Source organism: Salmo salar, chromosome ssa15 (genome assembly GCF_905237065.1).
Source record: "Salmo salar chromosome ssa15, Ssal_v3.1, whole genome shotgun sequence".
NCBI lineage: Eukaryota > Metazoa > Chordata > Actinopteri > Salmoniformes > Salmonidae > Salmo > Salmo salar.
This window is the reverse complement of record NC_059456.1, coordinates 27,338,135-27,362,708: the sequence shown is the minus strand read 5'-3', so window position 1 is coordinate 27,362,708 and position 24,574 is coordinate 27,338,135. Positions and strand designations below refer to the sequence as shown.

Below are 24,574 nucleotides of genomic sequence, written 5' to 3'. Positions count from 1 at the left end.
CTCGGTTTCAATTTGAATTCAACTCTGTTTCAAAGAACTGACAAGAAAATGTGGATTTCTTAGAATCCTTTCAAACACACACTCTCGTAGCTCCACTGTTTCCATGAACCTTGACTTAGGCCTACAAAGACAACCTAGCACAGTATCCTTGGGGGGTGGGGTCAGAATCCCAGAAGAATATAATGGAGATAGATGTGTCTGAACCGGAACATGTCTGTGTGACAGGAGACGCACCTCCTGGAGAGAAAGCTCTTGTTGTTTTATCTCAGCCCTGATACCCCGGGGTAGAGAGTGAGTGAATAAGCGATAGATGAACAGATCACTGCCCCCAAGGAGGAGTCATACACAGAGGAGAGAGGGCGGGAGGAAGAGAGGGGGCAGACCCACACACGCACCAGAGAGAGAGAGAGACACCACTGTCACTCAGTCTCAACAGGTACACGCATGATACAGACCTCACACAGACAGAGAGAGAAAGAGAAAAGTAAAGAGAGAGAGAGAGCAAGAAGAGAGACAAAGAGATAGAGAGAGCGGGAGGGAAGTAGAGGGAGGGAAGTAGAGGGAGCACACTCAGACACTGGAGGAGGACACAGATAACCTGTCCTATGTGTGGGTCCTCTCAAGGCTTCACAGTAAGTATTCATTCACCATCACCACCCTCTTCTTTGTTACCAGGTGTGTGTGTGTGTGTGTGTGTGTGTGTGTGTGTGTGTGTGTGTGTATAAATTAGGGTTTCAGTCACAAAGTTGTTTTCACACAGCACAGATTTCACTTTGCTCGTCTCATTCAAAAGGTCTTATTTTGTTTAATTTGGTACGACAGTCTTACAAGGATACAGAGATTGTGATATTGGAGTTGTAGGCTTTCATGAAGTTTCTGAAAGCCTGTGTTTTTAGTCACTCACGACACAGATTTCACATTATTCCTCTAAAGTTCATGTGGCGATGTTTTCTCAGGAGGCCACAGCTGTGTGGCTTTGAATCATCATGCATCGATTTCAGAGTTTATTTTCTGCTATGTCAGTTTCATAGTTTCATGGTTTCATAGTGTATTTTCTGCTTTGTCAGTTTCGTAGTTTCAGAGTGAGCTGTCACTGTCCGTTGTGAGTCATTCCACTCAGCGGTGTTGCGTACCCTACACACATTGTGAAATGTCATCCATCAATGTGTACAGTTCTAGAGAAGATGTCATTATTTGTGTTCTAATTCATTATTGCTTATTGCTATTATAAACTGGTTACCAACATATTTGGAGCAGTAAAAATAAATGTTTTGATATACCACGGCTGTCAGCCAATCATCCTTCAGGGCTCGAACCACCCAATTTATAATATGATATCACTGGTGATTTAAAGTGAAGATGGGAAACTTCCACTTTATCTTCCCTCAACTGGGATAAAAAGACAAACTGGTACTCTGTAGCTCAGTTCGTATAGCATGGCGCTTACAACGTCAGGGTAGTGGGTTTGGTTCCCAGGACAACCCATATGGAAAATGTATGCACAAATGATTGTAAGTCCCTTTGGATATAAGCAACTGATAAATGGCACATAAAACCACCAGCTATCTTCTGATTGTATTCCACCCAAACTTCTATGTTTACCTGCAAAGGCGCTATATGGATCTAGGATTAGCATTTTTCAGACTAACTCAATCCAGTCTTTCTGTGTTCATGGCTTTGTCCAGTCTTAATTAAACCCTTTTCACACTACTGAGTGGAGTCGGGCCAAGTTGTACTCCACTGGCTTGGTCCTGCATCCATCATAGGTGCCGGAACCAGAATGGAAAGGACAATCTGAAAATAAAATGTCCAGGTCAGAACACCACAGGCAGACACAGACACAGAGAGACAGAGAGACAGAGAGACAGAGAGACAGAGAGACAGAGAGACAGAGAGACAGAGAGACAGACAGACAGACAGACAGACAGACAGACAGACAGACAGACAGACAGACAGACAGACAGACAGACAGACAGACAGACAGACAGACAGACAGACAGACAGGTAACTGGGACAAGAGCCAGGTCCCAGTCAGTATAGAGAGGAAGTCTGGGCTGATTCACTGGTTTCCTCCTTGTGAAAGTGGTGGCTGACGCTCCTTATTTGACGTGCACAGGATCCTTTTCCTGAAACCTGGGGTCCTGTTTTGGACGCTTACAGGATGTTTGGAACAGGGGGCAGCGATGGTGGGGTGGATGGATGGTGGAGTGGTGGAGGGATGGATGCTACCCTTTATAGTTTGTTTCTGTTAGTGTTCGGTGGGACACTTAGTTAGGGTACCCCCTCTTTGACTGGTCGACAGGCCTTGTATCCCGCTGTTATCTCCTTCCTCTCTGTCTCACACCTCGGCCTCCTTACTTTCAAATGTAGCTCTATTCAAGCAGAGGAGAGCTTCCTCCTTCAGCCCCCTTCATCCGCTGTTTGTTTTCCACAATGGTTTTCCACTGCTTAGGACAGCAGGAGAGAGAGAGAGAGAGAGAGAGAGAGAGAGAGAGAGAGAGAGAGAGAGAGAGAGAGAGAGAGAGAGAGAGAGAGAGAGAGAGAGAGAAAAAACAAGGAGAAGATTGAAGAACAGGGGAACAGAAGAACAGAAGAACAGGAGAACAGGAGAACAGAGGGCAAAAAATAAATAAGGCAGAACTTGAAGAGATAAAAGAAAGTGAAAACAGGAAGTCCATGACTTCCCTGATTACTTGGGCTATTGCACATTAGAATGATCTTATCTTCTCATTATCCCATTCTTATCCTTCTTCTATCTCTTCTAGGCCTCCTCCCAGCACAGCACAGCCATGTTAACCTCAGATAGCTCCCCTTCACCTCACACCACAGTGGTCACCACCCCGACCATGTCGGACTCAGACCCCCAGGACCCAGACATGACCCACTGGAGTGAAGCTGAGTTCCAGGAGAGGTGCATTTATTTCGTGAAGGACCACACGTTGGATGAGGAACCGGAGAACCAACCAGAGAACCAGGACAAGACCAAGGCTGAGAGGTCTCTACCCCGAAACCTGGTCCTGAAACGCTGCCCTGACTCTGCAGAGGTATTCTGAACACCCCACTTTCCTGTATATGGGGGATGTATTTTATAAGTGAGAGCTGAGAGTGAGAGAGTGTTGGCATTTGCATGCAGGTGTGTGAGTGTTTGTGTTTTTGTGTGTGTGTCATAGAGTGAGTGGTCATGCATGATGTTTCTTTGAGGGGGCCTTCTAGTGTGTGTGTGTGTGTGTGTGTGTGTGTGTGTGTGTGTGTGTGTGTGTGTGTATACAACTGTGTACTATATGTTCTGTGAAAACTCCACTTCCATCACTCCGACATCCTCCCATCCCCTCCATCCTTCCCCGGGGGAGGAAACGCTTGACACACCGTTTTCTAATTCCAGCTTTTCCTCTGTGTCTCTTCCTCGCTGCGTACATCTTAAAGGAACATACAAAGGCAATAGACACTGAGCGCATCCCAAATGGCACCATATTCCCTATGGGCCCTGGTCAAAAGTAGTGCACTATAAAGGGAATAGGGTGCCACTTGGGACGCAGATTCTGTCTTCACAGCCTTAGGTCACTATGATTAGTTGTTACTTTACATTCCCGGTTCCCATTGTCCCCTACCTTACCATTAAACCGTAAAGCGGAGACACTGAGACCCACCTCCTGTATCTACGCCCCTCGGATCGGTCCCAGGAGAAGTGAATCTGCTAGTTTGATCAACATGAAAGAAAGAATGTGGTTGTGCGGTTTGATGTTTAAGGGGTGAATCCTTAACTTGTACTTAAGTAGAATTTTCACACAGTCATGCAATGATGTCAATGGGAGACTAAGTAAATTGTTTTACTTTAAGCAGAAGTTAGGATTCCCCCCTTTACTGAACAGGAGACTGAATGAGGCCATTATTTGAATTCTGTCCAAATGGTTCCTTCCTAACACCCTTCCTTGAAGTGATCCCAGATCTAAGGTGATTGGATAGGTGAAAGTGAGGGGTTCCACTGAATCGATGTCATCTGTCCAAATCAGTGATAGCATCAAGGGAGGTAGCATGTATTTTCAGAGTATTCGAACATGACCCGAATCAAAGTGTGTCTAATCTAATGGCATGGGCAGCGTTTGTCAATGTGAATGTACGATCACTTGTTGAAACACTTTGACTTGGTTCAAGTCAGGGTCTTTTCCCTGTTTGCGAGGTGTGGGCTCATTCAGTCAGTCAGTGCACTGACATCAGTATGGGGATTACTCCATGCTCGGTGATGCTGCCTGCTGCTTTGAGAGGATACATTTCACAAACAGACAGTGTAATCCACAGGAGGCTGGTGAGGGGAGGATGGCTCATAATAATAGCTGGAATGAAGTGAATAGAGTGGTATCAAACGTATGGTTTCCATGGGTTTGAAGTTGTTCAATACCATTCCATTAATTTCGTTCCAGCCATTACTATGAGCCCTTCCTCCCCAATTAAGGTGCCACCAGCCACATGTGGTGTAATTCCTAGAATGAGGGAAAAGTGGTAACTCTCTGTAAAATCAGAGGAATGTGAGTCCAGGTGTGTTCAGGTAAATACCAGCATCCCCATCACCCTCTAATGATGTCTGTCTGGAGTCTGGACTATGCTAAAGACTAGGGGGAATTACAGGTGTAGTCTGGGGTGGTATGGGACTAGTAGAGTCCATCCACCATTCAGACAGCAAGGAAAGTAATAGACTGACATTTAACTGAAAAATAGTATATAGACAATATAACTCTTATCTTGTGTGTGTGTGTGTGTGTGTGTGTGTGTGTGTGTGTGTGTGTGTGTGTGTGTGTTTGGCTTTACTATCCTTGTGGGTACCAGAAGTCCTCACAAGGATAGTAAAACAAGGAAAATTCTGACAAGTGGGGACATTTTGCCGGTCCCCACAAGGAAAAGCCTATTTTAGGCTTCGGTATAAGGTTTAGGGTTACAATTAGGGTTAGGTTTAGGGGTTTGGGGTTAAGGTTAGGGTTATGGTTAAGGTTAGATTAAGGGTTTAGGTGTTAGGAAAAAATATATATATACTGTATATACAAGTATTCATACAGTACCCCTTGACTTATTCCACATTTTTTTGTGTTACAGCCCTAATCAATCTACATACAATACCCCATAATTACAAAGTGAAAACATGTTTGTAGAGTTTTAGCAAAATGTGATGATAATGAAATACATAAATGTCGAATTTACATAAGTAATTTTGTAATTTTTATTAGGATCCCCATTAGCTAACGCCGTAATCCTAGCTAATCTTCCTGGGGTCCAACACCAATTAACAAGATATTACAAACAACCACAAATCAAGACTTCACAAACATTCAACAAGTAGACAAAACAGATAAATAAAATACCTGACAGGAAACACATTTAACATTCAGTTGATACTTTCTATTTCCTGTCCAGTCATATGGTCTATCGCATTAGATCTTCTTTTATTTTTTTCTTGAAGGTGGATTGACTTTTTGCCTGAGAAATATGGATTGGTAAAAAGTTCCATTCAGCTATGGCTCTATATAAAACTGTAGATTTAAGGCGATTCGTTCTTGGTTTGGGTTGTTTTAGCTGCCCTGAATTTGCCTGTCTGGTTTGGTGGTTATGGGTGTTGATAGTATGTACTAACTGGCCTGAAAAATACTGTGTTTAAAAAACAAAATACAACATTCCTAAAGAAAATCAGAAGACTGCATAGTAATTCATTTTTAACATGAAGCCATGAGAGATTCTGATGCATTTGGATAATATTCATACGGATAGAGCAATGAAGAGCTAATCTGGCAGCCCTGTTTTCAGCGATATTGAGCTTTTTTATATCTTTCTTTGCTGCAGATGACCGTATAACTGGACAGTACTCTAAGTGTGAAAGGACCAGGGATTAAAATCACCTGATTCAGGTGCCACATGTTAGAATCCCCTTTGGCAGTGATTACAGCTGTGAGTCTTTCTGGGTAAATCTCTAAGAGCGTTCAACACCTGGATTGTGCAACATTTTCCCATCATTATTTTCTAAAATCTTCAAGCTCTGTCAAATTGGTTGTTGATCGTTGCTAGACAAGCATTTTCAGGTCTTGCCATAGAATTTCAGGTAGATTTAAGTCAAAACTGTAGCTCAGTAACATTCACTGTCTTCTTGGTAAGCAACTCTAGTATAGATTTGACCTTGTGTTTTAGGTTATTGCCCTGATGAATTCACCTTTCATCTTCCAGTGTCTAGTGGAAAGCAGACTGATCCAGGTTTTCTTATAGGATTTTGCCTTTGCTTAGCTTCATTACGCTTCTTTTTTATCCTGAAAAACTTCCCAGTCTTAATGATTACAAGCATACCCATAACATGAGGCAGCCACCACTATCATTGAAAATATGGAGTGGTACAGTATGCAGTAACGTGTTGTATTGGATTTGCCCCACACACAACACTTTGTATTCAGGACAAAAGTTAATTGCTTTGCCACATTTTTTGCAGTATTACTTTAGTGCCTTGTTGCTAACAGGATGCATGTTTTGGAATATTTGTATTCTGTTCAGGCTTCCTTCTTTTCACTCTCTCATTTAGGTTAGTATTGTGGAGTAACAACAATGTTGTTGATCCATCCTCAGTTTTCTTCTATCACAGCCATACAACTCTGTAACTGTTTTAAAGTCACCATTGGCCTCTTGGTGAAATCCCTGAGTGGAAGGATGCCTGTATCGCTGTAGTGATTGGGTGTATTGATACACCATCCTAAGTTTAATTAATAACTTCACCATGCTCAAAGGGATATTCAATGTGAACGTTTGCCCCATTCTGAGGTCCTGAGTGCTCTGGAGCAAGTTTTCATCAAGGATCTCTCAGTACTTTGCTCCGTTCATCTTTCCTTCAATCCAGACTAGTCTTACAGTCCCTGCCGCTGAAAAACATCCCCACAGGATGATGCTGCCACCATCATGATTCACCGTAGGGATGGTGCCAGGTTTCCTCCAGACGTGACACTTGGCATTCAGGCCAAATAGTTCAATCTTGGTTTCATCAGACTGGAGAATCTTGTTTCTCATGGTCTGAGAAACCTTTAGGTGCCTTTTGACAAACTCCAAGCAGACTGTCAATGTGCCTTTTACTGAGGAGTGGCTTCCATCTGGCCACTCCACTATGAAGGCCTGATTGGTGGAGTGCTGCAGAGATGGTTGGGTTTCTGGAAGGTTCTCCCATCTCCACAGAGGAACTCTGGAGCTCTGTCAGTGTGACCATTAGGTTCTTGGTTACCTCCCTGACCAAGGCCCTTCTCCCCCAGTGGTTCAGTTTGGCCATGCGTCCAGCTCTAGGAAGAGTCTTGGTTGGTCCAAACTTCTTCCATTTAAGAATGGAGGCCACTGTGTTCTTGGGGACCTTCAAAGCTGCAGAAAAGTGTTGGTACCCTTCCCCAGCTCTGTGCCTAGACACAATCCTGTCTCGGAGCTCTACGGACAATTCCTTCGACCTCATGGCTTGGTTTTTGCTCTGACATGCACTGTCAACTGTGGAACTTTATATACACAGAAGTGTGCCTTTCCAAATCATGTCCACTCAATCGGATTTACCACAGGTGGACTCTAATCAAGTTGTAGAAACATCTCAAGGATGATCACCTGAGCTCAATTTTGAGTCGAAATACTAATGTAAATAAGGTACATTTGCAAATATTTCTAAAAACCTGTTTTCACTTCATCATTATGGGGTATTGTGTGTAGATTAAGTGGGAAAAACAATATTTTATCAATTTTAGAATAAGGCAGTAACGTAACAAAATGTGGGAAAAGTGAAGGGGTCTGAATACTTTCTGAATGGACTGTATTATACAGCATACATACAACCCTGTATCTATCTTCAAAGGTGACAGTATGAGTCAGCAATTACCATGACTATAGGTCCTCTAGGGTTTAGTGCCGTTGGTTTCCCGATATGATAGGGGTGTGTCCAACAACACCCTATCCCTTCATCCCCGCCCCGGAGGCTAGAGACAGAGGGGGTAAGTTTCACAATTAACACCTTCAGGAGCGAGAACAAGAGTTATGTTCTGATTAACTCATGAAATATTTACGGTGTGAAAGAGGCCAGCTCTCCGTTTCACACTCTCAAAGTGAATGCCAGTTGTCACTGAGAAACTCTTTTCATAAAAGCTTCCTCTAACCTGTCTTTTTCTATTGGCTTGGTTTACTTTATATGTGCTGAAATGGTAGTCTGGGAAAGTCTTCACACAGTTTGGATGAGATGATTGAATTACATGTACAGTGCATTTGGAAAGTATTCAGATCCCTTCCCTTTTTACATTTTGTTACGTTACAGGGCTTATTCTAAAATGGATTAAATGACTTGTTCCCCCCCACCAAGCAAAAATATTTTTTTGTTAAAGAAAATTCACATTTATTACTATTTTTAAACTGAAATACCTTATTTACATAAGTATTAAGACCCTTTTCTATGAGAATCAGGTCCATCCTGTTTCCATTGATCATTCATGAGCCGATTCTACAACTTGATTGGAGGCCGATTGAGTGGACACAATTTGGAAAGGCACACACCAAGAGCCTGATGGTCACTCTGACAGAGCTCCAGAGTTCCTCTTAGGAGATGGGAGAACCTTTTAGAAGGACAACCATCTCTGCAGCACACCACCAATCAGGCCTTTATGGTAGAGTGGCCAGATGGAAGCCACTCCTCAGTAAAAGGCACATGACAACCGCTTGTAGTTTGCCAAAAGACACCTAAAGGACTTTCAGACCATGAGAAAAAAGATTCTCTAGTCTGATGAAACCAAGATTGAACTCTTTGGCCTGAATGCCAAGTGTCCCGTCTGGAGGAATCATGGCACCATCCCTAAGGTGAATCATGGTGGTCGCAGCATCATCCTGTGGGGATGTTTTTCAGCGGCAGGGACTGGGAGACTAGTCTGGATCGATGCAAAGATGAACGGAGCAAAGCACAGAGAGATCCTTGATGAAAATCTGGTCCAGAGCCCTCTGGACCTCAGACTGGGGTGAAGGTTCACCTTCCAACAGGATAACGACCCTAAGCACACAGCCAAGACAACACAGGAGTAGCTTCGGGACAAGTCTCTGAATGTCCTTGAGTGGCCCAGCCAGAGCCCGGACATGAACCCGAATGAACATCTCTGGATAGACCTGAAAATAGCTGTGCAGCGACACTCCCCATCCAACCTGACAGAGCTTGAGAGGATCTGCAGAGAAGAATGGGAGAAACTCCCCAAATACCGGTGTGCCAAGCTTGTAGCGTCATACCCAAGAAGACTCGAGGCTGTAATTGCTGCCAAAGGTACTTCAACAAAGTACTGAGTAAAGGGTCTGAATACTTATGTAAATGTAATATTTCAGTTTTTTATTTTTAATAATTTTGCAAAATGTTCTAAAAACCTGTTTTTGCTTTGTCATTGTGGGGTATTGTGTGTAGATTGATGAGGGGGCAACATTATTTCATCCATTGTAGAATAAGGCTGTAACGTAGTAAATGTCTTTAAGTAATGATGGACTGTCGTTTCTCTTTGCTTATTTAAACTGTTCTTGCCATAATATGGACTTGTTCTTTTACCAAATAGGGCTATTGTCTGTATACCACCCCTACCTTGTCACAACACAACTGATTGGCTCAAACGTATTAAGAAGGAAATAAATTCCACAAACGTTAACAAGGCACACCTGTTAATTGAAATGCATTCCAGGTGACTACCTCATGAAGCTGGTTGAGAGAATGCCAAGAGTGTGCAAAGCTGTCATCAAGGCAAACGGTGGCTACTTTGAAGAATCTCAAATATGAAATATATTTTGATTTGTTTAACACCCTTTTGGTTAATACATGATTCCATATGTGTTATTTCATAGTTTTGATGTCTTCACTATTATTCTACAATGTAGAAAATAGTAAACAGAAAGAAAAACCCTTGAATGAGTAGGTGTGTCCAAACTTAACTGGTTCTGTATGTGTATGTATATACAGTTGAATTCGGAAGTTTACATACACTTAGGTTGGAGTCATTTTGACTTTTTTGACCAAATTTCTTGTTAACAAACTACAGTTTTGGCAAGTCGGTTAGGACATCTACTTTGTGCATGATGCAAGTAATTTTTCCAACAATTGTTTACAGACATATTATTTTATTTATAATTCCCTGTATCACAATTCCAGTGGGTCAGAAGTTTACATACACTAAGTTGACTGTGCCTTTAAACAGCTTGGAAAATTCCAGAAAATGATGTCATAGCTTTAGAAGCTTCTGATAGGCTAATTGACTGGCCCCCCTACCTCTGAGGAAGCACAGTTCCCGCTCAGCCCAGTCAAAACTGTTCGCTGCTCTGGCACCCCTATGGTGGAACAAGCTCCCTCACGACGCCAGGACAGCGGAGTCAATCACCACCTTCCGGAGACACCTGAAACCCCACCTCTTTAAGGAATACCTAGGATAGGATAAAGTAATCCTTCTACCCCCCCCCCCCCAAAGATTTAGATGCACTATTGTAAAGTGGTTGTTCCACTGGATATCATAAGGTGAATGCACCAATTTGTAAGTCGCTCTGGATAAGAGTGTCTGCTAAATGACTTAAATGTAAATGTAAATGTAAATTACATCATTTGAGTCAATTGGAGGTGTACCTGTGGATGTATTTCAAGGCCTACCTTCAAACTCAGTGCGTCTTTGCTTGACATCATGGGAAAATCAAAAGAAATCAGCCAAGACCTCAGAAAAATATTTGTAGATCTCCACAGGTCTGGTTAATCCTTGGGAGAAATTTCCAAACACCTGAAGGTACCACGTTCATCTGTACTCAACTAAGAAAGCTTAGTTGTAAAGCAACTTGCAGACTTGTTTACGCTGCTGTGCGTTTTGTTGCCGATCTTACTTTGCTACCTGACGGTTTTTTACTTTTTCATTACCGTATATTTTTACTTTTTCCCTCACTCAACTTTTTTCATTCAACTTTTTCACCCCGGAGGTTTTATCTGGACATGGTTCGTCAGGACTTCAAACAGCCGAAGCTAAGTAACATTAACATGATGCCTTCTAATTGCAGTCGTTGTACCTATAATATACAGGAGAACGATCGCCTTACGGCAAGGATAGCTGTGCTGCAAGCCAAGCTTCAGACGCGATCGTTAGGCAAGGGTAATTTCAGTGTAGGAAAGGATGAAACAGCGTCTGTGCCACCAGTAAGTACAGATAGTAACGTTAGTATAAACCCCCTCGCACGGTCCCCGCAGCCGGACATCTTTCTCATGGCTTCTGGAGGGAAACGCTGTAGGAATGCTCAACCGGTGTCGCTTATTCAGCCGACAGAAACTTTCAACCGGTTCTCCCCATTAAGCGAGTCGGAGTCGGAGGCCGAGACTTCTCTGGTCTCTACTCCTCCCGTTGTGGGGTCTGAGACGCCGACGGCTCCCACCATTAGCTCTGACAAATTTAAAACCCTAGTCATTGGCGACTCCATTACCCGCAGTATTAGACTTAAAACTAATCATCCAGCGATCATACACTGTTTACCAGGGGGCAGGGCTACCGACGTTAAGGCTAATCTAAAGACGGTGCTGGCTAAAGCTAAAACTGGCGAGTGTAGAGAGTATAGAGATATTGTTATCCACGTCGGCACCAACGATGTTTGGATGAAACAGTCAGAGGTCACCAAGCGCAGCATAGCTTCAGCGTGTAAATCAGCTAGAAAGATGTGTCGGCATCGATTAATTGTCTCTGGCCCCCTCCCAGTTAGGGGGAGTGATGAGCTCTACAGCAGAGTCTCACAACTCAATCGCTGGTTGAAAACTGTTTTCTGCCCCTCCCAAAAGATAGCATTTGTAGATAATTGGCCCTCTTTCTGGGACTCACCCACAAACAGGACCAAGCCTGGCCTGTTGAGGAGTGACGGACTCCATCCTAGCTGGAGGGGTGCTCTCATCTTATCTACGAACATAGACAGGGCTCTAACTCCTCTAGCTCCACAATGAAATAGGGTGCAGGCCAGGCAGCAGGCTGTTAGCCAGCCTGCCAGCTTAGTGGAGTCTGCCACTAGCACAGTCAGCGTAGTCAGCTCAGCTATCCCCATTGAGACCGTGTCTGTGCCTCGATCTAGGTTGGGCAAAATTAAAAATGGCGGTGTTCGCTTTAGCAATCTCACTAGTATAAAGACCTCCTCCATTCCTGCCATTATTGAAAGAGATTGTGATACCTCACATCTCAAAATTGGGTTACTTAATGTTAGATCCCTCACTTCCAAGGCAGTTATAGTCAATTAACTAATCACTGATAATAATCTTGATGTGATTGGCCTGACTGAAACATGGCTTAAGCCTGATGAATTTACTGTGTTAAATGAGGCCTCACCCCCTGGTTACACTAGTGACCATACCCCCCGTGCATCCGGCAAAGGCGGAGGTGTTGCTAACATTTACGATAGCAAATTTCAATTTACAAAAAAAAAAACAATGACGTTTTCGTCTTTTGAGCTTCTAGTCATGAAATCTATGCAGCCTACTCACTCACTTCTTATAGCTACTGTTTATAGGCCTCCTGGGCCATATGCAGTGTTCCTCACTGAGTTCCCTGAATTCTTATCGGATCTTGTAGTCATAGCAGATAATATTCTAATTTTTGGTGACTTTAACATTCACATGGAAAAGTCCACAGACCCACTCCAAAAGGCTTTCGGAGCCATCATCGACTCAGTGGGTTTTGTCCAACATGTCTCTGGACCTACTCACTGCCACAGTCATACTCTGGACCTAGTTTTGTCCCATGGAATAAATGTTGTGGATCTAAATGTTTTTCCTCATAATCCTGGACTATCGGACCACCATTTTATTACGTTTGCAATAGCAATAAATAATCTGCTCAGACCCCAACCAAGGAGCATTAAAAGTCGTGCTATAAATTCTCAGACAACCCAAAGATTCCTTGATGCCCTTCCAGACTGCCTCTGCCTACCCAAGGACGTCAGAGGACAAAAATCAGTTAACCACCTAACCGAGGAACTCAATTTAACCTTGCGCAATACCCTAGATGCAGTTGCACCCCTAAAAACTAAAAACATCTGTCATAAGAAACTAGCTCCCTGGTATACAGAAAATACACGAGCTCTGAAGCAAGCTTCCAGAAAATTGGAACGGAAATGGCGCCACACCAAACTGGAAGTCTTCCGACTAGCTTGGAAAGACAGTACCGTGCAGTATCGAAGAGCCCTCACTGCTGCTCGATCATCCTATTTTTCCAACTTAATTGAGGAAAATAAGAACAATCCGAAATTTCTTTTTGATACTGTCGCAAAGCTAACTAAAAAGCAGCCTTCGCAAATGGAGGATGGCTTTCACTTCAGCAGTAATAAATTTATGAACTTCTTTGAGGAAAAGATCATGATCATTAGAAAGCAAATTACAGACTCCTCTTTAAATCTGGGTATTCCTCCAAAGCTCCATTGTCCTGAGTCTACACAACTCTGCCAGGACCTAGGATCAAGGGAGATACTAAAGTGTTTTAGTACTATATCTCTTGACGCAATGATGAAAATAATCATGGCCTCCAAACCCTCAAGCTGCATACTGGACCCTATTCCAAATAAACTACTGAAAGAGCTGCTTCCTGTGCTTGGCCCTCCTATGTTGAACATAATAAACGGCTCTCTATCCACCGGATGTGTACCAAGCTCACTAAAAGTGGCAGTAATAAAGCCTCTCTTGAAAAAGCCGAATCTTGATCCAGAAATTATAAAAAACTATCGGCCTATATCGAATCTTCCATTCCTCTCTAAAATTTTAGAAAAAGCTTTTGCACAGCAACTCACTGCCTTCCTGAAGACAAACAATGTATACGAAACGCTTCAGTCTGGTTTTAGACCCCATCATAGCACTGAGACTGCACTTGTGAAGGTGGTAAATGACCTTTTAATGACGTCAGACCGAGGCTCTGCATCTGTCCTCGTGCTCCTAGATCTTAGTGCCGCTTTTGATACCATCGATCACCACATTCTTTTGGAGAGATTGGAAACCCAAATTGGTCTACATGGACAAGTTCTGGCCTGGTTTAGATCTTATCTGTCGGAAAGATATCAGTTTGTCTCTGTGAATGGTTTGTCCTCTGACAAATCAATTGTAAATTTCGGTGTTCCTCAAGGTTCCGTTTTAGGACCACTATTGTTTTCACTATATATTTTACCTCTTGGGGATGTCATTCGAAAACATAATGTTAAATTTCACTGCTATGCGGACGACACACAGCTGTACATTTCAATGAAACATGGTGAAACCCAAAATTGCCCTCGCTAGAAGCCTGTGTTTCAGACATAAAGAAGTGGATGGCTGCAAACTTTCTACTTTTAAACTCGGACAAAACAGAGATGCTTGTTCTAGGTCCCAAGAAACAAAGAGATCTTCTGTTGAATCTGACAATTAATCTGGATGGTTGTACAGTCGTCTCAAATAAAACTGTGAAGGACCTCGGCGTTACTCTGGACCCTGATCTCTCTTTTGAAGAACATATCAAGACTGTTTCAAGGACAGCTTTTTTCCATCTACGTAACATTGCAAAAATCTGAAATTTTCTGTCCAAAAATGACGCGAAAAATTAATCCATGCTTTTGTTACTTCTAGGCTGGACTACTGCAATGCTCTACTTTCCGGCTACCCGGATAAAGCACTAAATAAACTTCAGTTAGTGCTAAATACGGCTGCTAGAATCCTGACTAGAACCAAAAAATGTGATCATATTACTCCAGTGCTAGCCTCCCTACACTGGCTTCCTGTTAAGGCAAGGGCTGATTTCAAGGTTTTACTGCTAACCTACAAAGCATTACATGGGCTTGCTCCTACCTATCTTTCCGATTTGGTCCTGCCGTACATACCTACACGTACGCTACGGTCACAAGACGCAGGCCTCCTAATTGTCCCTAGAATTTCTAAGCAAACGGCTGGAGGTAGGGCTTTCTCCTATAGAGCTCCATTTTTATGGAATGGTCTGCCTACCAATGTGAGAGACGTAGACTCAGTCTCAACCTTTAAGTCTTTACTGAAGACTTATCTCTTCAGTAGGTCCTATGATTAAGTATAGTCTGGCCCAGGAGTGTGAAGGTGAACGGAAAGGCTGGAGCAACGAACCGCCCTTGCTCTCTCTGCCTTGCCGGTTCCCCTCTTTCCACTGGGATTCTCTGCCTCTAACCCTTTTACAGGGGCTGAGTCACTGGCCTACTGGTGTTCTTCCATGCCGTCCATGGGAGGGGTGCGTCACTTGAGTGGGTTGAGTCACTGACGTGGTCTTCCTGTCTGGGTTGGCGCCCCCCCTTGGGTTGTGCCATGGCGGAGATCGTTGTGGGCTATACTCGGCCTTGTCTTAGGACGGTAAGTTGGTGGTTGGAGACATCCCTCTAGTGGTGTGGGGGCTGTGCTTTGGCAAAGTGGGTGGGGTTATATCCTGCCTGTTTGGCCCTGTCCGGGGTATCATCGGATGGGGCCACAGTGTCTTCTGATCCCTCCTGTCTCAGCCTCCAGTATTTATGCTGCAGTAGTTTATGTGTCGGGGGCTAGGGTCAGTCTGTTACATCTGGAGTATTTCTCTTGTCTTATCCGGTGTCCTGTGTGTATTTAAATATGCTCTCTCTAATTCTCTCTTTCTGTCTTTCTCTCTGAGGACCTGAGCCCTAGGACCATGCCTCAGGACTACCTGGTATGATGACTCCTTGCTGTCCCCAGTCCACCTGGCCGTGCTGCTGCTCCAGTTTCAACTGTTCTGCCTGCGGCTATGGAACCCTGACCTGTTCACCGGACGTGCTTGTTGCACCCTCGACAACTACTATGATTATTATTATTTGACCATGCTGGTCATGTATGAACATTTTAACATTTTAACATCTTGACCATGTTCTGTTATAATATCCACCCTGCACAGCCAGAAGAGGACTGGCCACCCCTCATAGCCTGGTTCCTCTCTAGGTTTCTTCCTAGGTTTTTGGCCTTTCTAGGGAGTTTTTCCTAGGGAGTTTTTCCTAGCCACCGTGCTTCTTTCACATGCTTTGCTTGCTGTTTGGGGTTTTAGGCTGGGTTTCTGTACAGCACTTTGAGAATATCAGCTGATGTACGAAGGGCTATTTAAAAATAAATTTGATTTGATTTGATTTGATCTGTACAAACAATAGTACGCAAGTATAAACACCATGGGACCACGCAGCTGTCATACCACTCAGGAAGGAGACACATTCTGTCTCCTAGAGAGGAACGTACTTTGGTGCGAAAAATGCAAATGAATCCCAAAACAACAGCAAAGGACCTTGTGAAGATGCTGGGGGAAACAGGTACAAAAGAATCTATATCCACAGGAAAACAAGTCCTATATCGACATAACCTGAAAGGCCGCTGAGCAAGGAAGAAACCACTGCTCCAAAACCACCATAAAAAAGCCAGACTACGGTTTGCAACTGCACATAGGGACAAAGATCGTACTTTTTGGAGAAATGTCCTCTGGTCTGATGAAACAAAAATAGAACTGTTGGGCCATAATGACCATCATTATTATGTTTGGAGTAAAAAGGGGGTCGCTTGCAAGCCGAAGAACACCATCCCAACCGTGAAGCACGGGGGTGGCAGCATCATGTTGTGGGGGTGCTTTGCTGCAGGAGGGACTGGTGCACCTCACAAAATAGATGGCATCATGAGGTAGGAAAATTATGTGGGTATATTGAAGCAACATCTCAAGACATCAGTCAGGAAGTTAAAGCTTGGTCGCAAATGGGTCTTCCAAATGGACAATGACCCCAAGCATACTTCCAAAGTTGTGGTAAAATAGCTTAAGGACCACAAAGTCAAGGTATTGGAGTGGCCATTACAAAGCCCTGACCTTAATCCTATAGAACATTTGTGGGCAGAACTGATAAAGTGTGTGTGTGTGAGCAAGGAGGCCTACAAACCTGACTCGGTTACACCAGCTTTGTCAGGAGGAATGGGCCAAAATTCACCCAACTTATTGTGGGAAGCTTGTGGAAGGCTACCCAAAACATTTGACCCAAGTTAAACAATTTAAAGGAAATGCTACCGAATACTCATTGGGAACCCACTGGGAATGTGAGGAAAGAAATAAAAGCTGAAATAAATCATTCTCTACTATTATTCTGACATTTCACATTCTTAAAATAAACTGGTTATCCTAACTGACCTAAAACAGGGAATTTTTACTAGGATTAAATGTCAGGAATTGTGAAACTGAGTTTAAATGTATTTGGCTAAGGTGTATGTAAACTTCTGACTTCAACTGTATATACATTTGTGTGCTATTGTTGGTTTAGTCTGTATGAAACATTTACAATAATGTGTTTGAAAGAAAGGAAACAGTTTCCTGGTGTGTGGCTAGTTAGCTGGAACTACCATAGATCTGACATGACAGTCAGAGGTTGTATTCTACAGAATCTTACTCGAAGTTTTCTCAATGGGCATTCGCTTTGTCATCTAATCTTCTGAATGGTCCGTTGTTTGATGATGTAATTTCCTGTGTGGTACAGGTGCTTGGGGTGACCAGTCGGGAGCTCATTCCAAAGGGGACGCGGTTTGGCCCTCTGGTTGGCCAGAGCTACACCAATGACACGGTGCCCAAAGATGCCAACAGGAATTACTTCTGGAGGGTAAATGAGGGGCATTGTGGGAACTCATTTTGGTCATATCCTGTTAAATTCTTAAAAGGGGGAGGTGGGGCAACAATTGGCACTTGTGGTCTCACATCCTGTGTAATATCTGTGTGTGTTTTTATGCCAGCCGCGTGTCATTTTTTACATTTCCTATAAAGATTGTGTATGATAATGTGCGTTTGCTCATTGGTGAGAAAGCAGCATGAGGTCCCACACACAGCTGTTTAGTTTTACTGACACCATGGTTCTCCTCTCTCTGCTCCTCTCTCCGCTACTTTCGGCAGTGCCGTGGCCTCACTGCCGGGAAACACATACTGTAGCACACACACAAACACACACTCAAGACACTGACAAAGCAAGGAAGTGGCTTAGGGTCTACGAGCCATGACTTCCAAATGCAAATAACACAGCTAACAGGCGTAGGCCTGCAAACAGCATAGTCATGATGACACAGACCTACAGATACAGTCCCGACACAACATCTAAACAACGGGGCCACAACACAGACATGAGATCAACATAGATGACCTAGACACTAAAGTCATGAGTCAATCTGCAAATAACACGGCTTCCAGACAAAGACCAGCAAACAAAGTGATTTAAAGAGCTTAGCAGAGTAAGAGGGAAAGGGTGATAGAGCAGAAAACCAGAGAGAAAGATCCATCTGAATGTAGTCTGAGAGGGACTATTGTAAGAAAACACTGTAATTGGTCGTTGTGTAAATTCGACCGACTTTTTTGCTCTCCAGGAATGTGTAGTCATTTAGGTGCGCTGTATGGGAACATAGGTCTGATTGAAGTTAGAGTGGTATAACTTTGCACAGTCAATTGTGAGCGGACTCGAGTAGAGTCATCATACTGTCATTCCAGTCGATGATCAATGTCAAAAACAAAACCCACAGATTAAGCCCACCCCACCACCACCACCCAAAACCCACAGATTAAGCCCACCCCACCACCACCACCCAAAACCCACAGATTAAGCCCACCCCACCACCACCACCCAAAACCCACAGATTAAGCCAACCCCACCACCACCACCCAAAACCCACAGATTAAGCCCACCCCACCACCACCACCCAAAACACACAGATTAAGCCCACCCCACCACCACCACCCAAAACACACAGATTAAGCCCACCCCACCACCACCACCCAAAACACACAGATTAAGCCCACCCCACCACCACCACCCAAAATACACAGATTAAGCCCACCCCACCACCACCACCACCCAAAACACACAGATTAAGCCCACCCCACCACCACCACCCAAAATACACACACCTTATATGATAGGTAGGACACACTGTTAGATGTTTTTGTAATTTTTCAACAGTAGGATACCGTATAAACTGAATACAGTAGATTACCATAGAATGCACAGTAAAATACTGTACATTTGTTTTACAGCACACTGTAAGACATTTCTGTCATTTCAACAGTGAAACACTGTAGAATGCACAATAAAATGTGTTTTGTGGTATTAATTACGGTGCATTGTGGGAAAATGTTGTGGGCTGGGACAGTCTCTGGCTCATGAACATATTTTAAGGAGTGTCTTGTAAAAGGCTTTATTGGTTGCACCCGTTAGTGAGTGTGCTGTACCAATTTAAGTGATATGTGGCAGTGGTTCTCTAACATTATATTTCATATTGGGGACAGATCAGAGTGGCAGCCATGTCTGTTTATTTTTTTTGTAATGGATGATTGATATCTTAGATTTCAGCACTGGGGGAGAAGGCTGTGTAAATGTCATTTCTATCTATCTATCTATCTATCTATCTATCTATCTATCTATCTCTCTCTCTATATATATATATATATATATATATATATCCCCTCTCTTTCTCTCTGTCCAGGTGTTTTCAGAGGGTCGGTTACATCACATCCTGGATGGCTTGGACGAGGAGAAGAGTAACTGGATGCGCTACGTCAACCCAGCCCGTTGTCACGGGGACCAGAATCTGGCGGCGTGCCAGACTGGAATGGCCATCTACTTCTACACGGTGAGAGCCGTGCCACCGGGCCAGGAGCTGCTTGTGTGGTACTGCCCGGAGTTAGCCAACCGCCTCAACTACACACCCCCTGGAGAGCTCGCCACAGAGAGAATTGGTACGTTTTGTAATACAGAGGTCTGAAACTTGTGGCCCAGGAGCTATCTCCAGCCCGCAAACTGCTGTTTTGTGGCCCCCTCGACTAACATCAGATTCATATTGGAATCAAGCCTGCTACTAATGTACTTAATACATTTTACTACTAGGCCAGGCTAACGGATCCAATCCCATTTCATCCAATCTAATAAGGAATGGGACAATTTGGAGTCTCTGATACTTGTATTCACTGTGGTGAGTGGAGGAGAGAGAAAATCGATATGATCAATGAGTGTTCGGCACAACATGGGAAGGAGAACGGAGCAATTCCTAGAGTTTCCTAGAGCTCTGGGTGGAAGTGGGTGGTTATTCAAAGCCGAAAGCGCTCAGTCAAAGGTCCAGTCGCCTGACACAATCTTTGTGTGGGTGTTGAACCAGTAATAAAAGTCACACCCACAGGCCTTTGTGAAGGTGGGAGACAAAGAAAGGAGAGAACATCTAGTTCCATGTGTCACCAAGAGAGGTTTTGTCTCGACTTCTTGCGAGACCAATTTCAGGTCTCAAAGCAAGGTTTCAGTTTCCTTTTTTCCAATGCACACATACACACTCTCTCTTTCTCTCTCTCTCACACACACACACGCACACACACAAACACACACAAGGCTTTTGAGTGTGTGTGTGTGTGTTGGGTGGGGGTATATAACGCTCTGATTTCAACTAAGAGTTACTGTATTTAACGCTCTGATTTCATTTAACTGATAACACAACTGACAACAAAAAGAATCCAGAATCAAGACTCCATTTGACTAGGTCAGGATGTGAATGTGTAAAGATCCTTCGCCAGCCAACACACACAGCTCTGCTAGCTGGAACTTGTCTCCTATAACCACTCTCTCCCTCCCTCAGCCTAATCGGGGTCCTGATCAGCCAACTATTGTTTCACCTTCAGTATCAGCTTCCATAGAGCGCCCGGACAGGTCTGTTAGTGAGAAGCAGACGATCTTAACAGCTGACTGACATAGGTCTGAGATCTGAGACTAGTTCATAACAAGTAGAAAACAACTGGTTGAACTGGAGCTATTTCCTCTTTTAGAGTGGAGTGAGAGGCTGAGAACTAGAGAAGTGATGTCATGATGTCATAGATAGGAGCACAGTGGAGAAGGACATGATCTCACACTGAAGGTATGCGTGTCAGGTGGTGTATCTGTGGCGATGGGTTCTACTGTAAAAAGGGACTGACACCGACTCATAAACAATGGGTTCTACTGTAAAAAGGGACTGACACCGACTCATAAACAATGGGTTCTACTGTAAAAAGGGACTGACACCGACTCATAAACAATGGGTTCTACTGTAAAAAGGGACTGACACCGACTCATAAACAATGGGTTCTACTGTAAAAAGGGACTGACACCGACTCATAAACAATGGGTTCTACTGTAAAAAGGGAGTGACAGACTGCAACTCGCGATTGTGTCATGTGCATCCCATGCATGGTACAGTTGACTAAACTCATCAAGCTGCAAATGATAGTTTCATGGTACTTTCGTGCAACAACATTTTACCCTAAGTATGTGTGTCTGTCTTTTTTGTCCCATAGAGCAAAACCAGGTTTGCGGGAAGAGTTCAGGGAAGAGGGGGTACAGCATGTCCGAAATCCTGAGGAAGGAGCCCACCAAGCCCCATTCCACTTGCCCCCTACTCCCCGAATCCACACTGTCCCCAACCTGCAGCCCTGTCCTACCCCTCTGCCCCCGTGTGGTCTACCCCAGCTACTCTCCTATCCTATACTGTGGCCCCCCCATCCCCAAAAGAACCTTGGACAGCAGTCCTGTCACCCCCCACATGCACTTTCCTGTCAATCCTACCCCAGGCGTCTCCATTACACCCAAACATTACCCAGAGTCCTCAGTGCCAGGCCAGATGTACCCCAGTCAACGGTGCAGTCCCTACCTCATACCTCACTATCCACTTGGCCTTAATAGTCTACGACCTCACACATACCCCCTGTGCAGTGACCGACTAGCTCCACATATACCACTTCCACCTCACATGCTGCCCATTGAGGGGTACCCACACTTCCTGCACCCATCAGCCAATGGACACAAAGAGCTCCCGGTTTCACTGACCACTACACACAAAGAACTCTCACTTACCAATGGCAGTAGAGGTCTGCCCTTTGCACTGACAAAAAAATACGTAATTCATTTGACGACCAGTGGGCGCAAACATCTTGGTGACCTTATACCCTCACCAAAAGAATACCTAACAAACCTCACTGTGACACCAACAGACAATTCCAGGGACTCTAAGCATGCCCCTGCCAGCAGCACCTTCGATGACCAGCCTCTATCAGTCACCTCCAGGGCCTCATCCATGGCCTCATCCCCTCTCGCACCCAGGGGAGGCTCACCACCGGCAGGCCTGGCTGCCTCCTCTGACTACCTCCCCTCCAAGCCCACATCCGCCCTGCTGAGTTCCAGCCACAGTGCAGAGGAAGGGGTAGTAGTAGACCTGCGGAAGGCCAGACGTGGTGGACGGGTCATCGGGTACAAGACCCTGTCCTACCCGCTCACCCGGAAGAACGGGAAGATCCGGTACGAGTGCAACGTCTGCAGCAAGATCTTCGGTCAGCTGTCCAACCTCAAGGTCAGTCAGTCCCCCGTTAAATAACTGTCCAACCTCAAGGTCAGTCAGTCCCCCGTTAAATAACTGTCCAACCTCAAGGTCAGTCAGTCCCCCGTTAAATAACTGTCCAACCTCAAGGTCAGTCAGTCCCCCGTTAAATAACTGTCCAACCTCAAGGTCAGTCAGTCCCCCGTTAAATAACTGTCCAACCTCAAGGTCAGTCAGTCCCCCGTTAAATAACTGTCCAACCTCAAGGTCAGTCAGTCCCCTATTAAATAGCCAATATCGGAGATCACAAGTACATTATGTTTAGATGATAGTTTATGTTGATAGGACATCATAATTTAAATAGATTTATTTATAGAATAGTTTGTGGTCATACGCACATCCTTAAAAAGCTAAGGTGCTGGGGTAATTAAGTATGCATGAAAATAACAAAGGCCCGCACACTTTTCATGAAATAGATTGTCTCATCCTGTTTTTTGTCTTTCCACTTCTTTTATGTTATTTTTAATTATATCATTCTGTTTCCTTCCTCCTTGCTATTCTGTTGCCTGTCTGCAGGTTCACCTGCGTGTCCACAGTGGAGAGCGGCCCTTTAGGTGTCAGACCTGCACTAAGGACTTCACCCAGCTGGCCCACCTCCAGAAACACTTCCTGGTTCACACTGGGGAGAAGCCACATGAGTGCCAGGTACAGAAGGCTGAGATCTGATTATCTGCTTATCTAGAATATCTCTGTGTCTGTCTGTCTGTCTGTCTGTCTGTCTGTCTGTCTGGATTATCTGTCTGTCTGTCTCTGTTTATCTAGAATATCTATCTGTCTGTCTTTCTGCCTGTCTGTTTCTGTCCCACATTGTCACTATGCCATACCCCCCAGAAAGCCCATGAGACTACACATCTGTTTGTCTGTGTATGTCTCTCTCTACAGTATCTGTCTTTCTGCCTGCCTGTCTGTTTCTGTCTGTCTGTCCAACATTGTCACTATGCCATAACCCCCAAAAAGCCCATGAGACTACAAAACATTGCTTAATCAAGCTTCTTTTCCAACATCTTTTTCCCTCACTCCAGGTGTGCCGCAAGCGCTTCAGTAGCACCAGCAACCTGAAGACCCACATGCGTCTCCACTCAGGCGAGAGGCCCTACCAGTGCAAGCTGTGCAGCGGCCCGATTCACCCCAACATGTTCACCTTAAGCTCCACAAGCGCCTGCACACTGTCGAGCGCCCACACCGGTGCCCACTCTGCCCACGCTCCTAACTCCACCACTGCCTCCTCCAGGTGCACCTCCAGGGCTTCTGCCCCGCTGGCTCCACCCCATCAGGCTCCGTCCCCTCAGCTGAAGAGCTTCACTGCATCAACACCGAGATGGAGCAGTTCGACCTGAGAAAGGAAGGCAGAACACTGAAGAGGATGGTGATGGAGGCGGAGAAGTGGAACACCTACATCAGCGTCCTATTGCAAGAGATGAGGACCTACAGCCACCAAGCGAGCGCTGATAAGAATGTGTTCCTGGAGCTTGGTTTCTACGAAGCAGCAGCAGCAAGGTAGTCCTCGGTCCTTAGAGGTTGTGGCATCGCAGCCGCCCTCTACCTCTGCATGCTGGCCATATTAAACCGGAGTTGGCCATATGATGTAACGAACCACTAATACCCTTTTCACACTACTGAGCCTAGACATCCCAAGCCAAGCTGTACTTCACTGGCCTGATTGATTATTCATCCACATTATTTCCTGGAAACGTATGCTGGAAAGGACAATGTGAAAAAGAAATACCCGGCAAAGTACAGCTTGGTTGAAAATTCTAGTGTGGAAAGGGTACAAGAGACAGCGCACCTATAATCCATCATGCTGACAGTGGCTGATAGTGACCTTGACTGTTTGAAGCAAGGCTTTGTCTCCATTACAGGGGTCTTTCCTCAAGGCTATGGGAAGAAGTGGGACAACCATGAAAACCTTATTGTGAGAGCATATAAACATGAGACTTGTATTGTACCTATTAAATCCTCAGCCTTATTGTTTAATTTATTAAGCAGCTTATTGTAACCTGAGGAAGCCAGAAAGACAGGGAGATTTGTGATCAAATGTTTATAACAGGGTTCTATTTACTACCATCTGGTTTTATGATTTTGTACTATTTGACGATGTGGAGTGATAACAGAAGAGACAATTCATGTCTTACTTTAAATTTGTATTTGTTTATTCACTTTTCTGTGTGTGCGTTGATTTAATGTGCCACATGTCAA

General features: G+C 44.4%; 1 protein-coding gene across 1 annotated transcript; it reads left to right on the top strand.

The window, feature by feature from the left end:
- The first annotated feature begins 409 nt into the window (after positions 1 to 409).
- Positions 410 to 24,534, top strand: LOC106571156 (PR domain zinc finger protein 1). Its single transcript, XM_014143894.2, has 7 exons — positions 410 to 632; positions 2,766 to 3,044; positions 17,488 to 17,607; positions 19,472 to 19,724; positions 21,303 to 22,351; positions 22,895 to 23,023; positions 23,401 to 24,534. Exons 1-7 carry the CDS (start codon positions 606 to 608, stop codon positions 23,713 to 23,715), a joined length of 2,172 nt encoding a protein of 723 aa, XP_013999369.2. The 5' UTR covers positions 410 to 605; the 3' UTR covers positions 23,716 to 24,534.
- Positions 24,535 to 24,574: the final 40 nt, after the last annotated feature.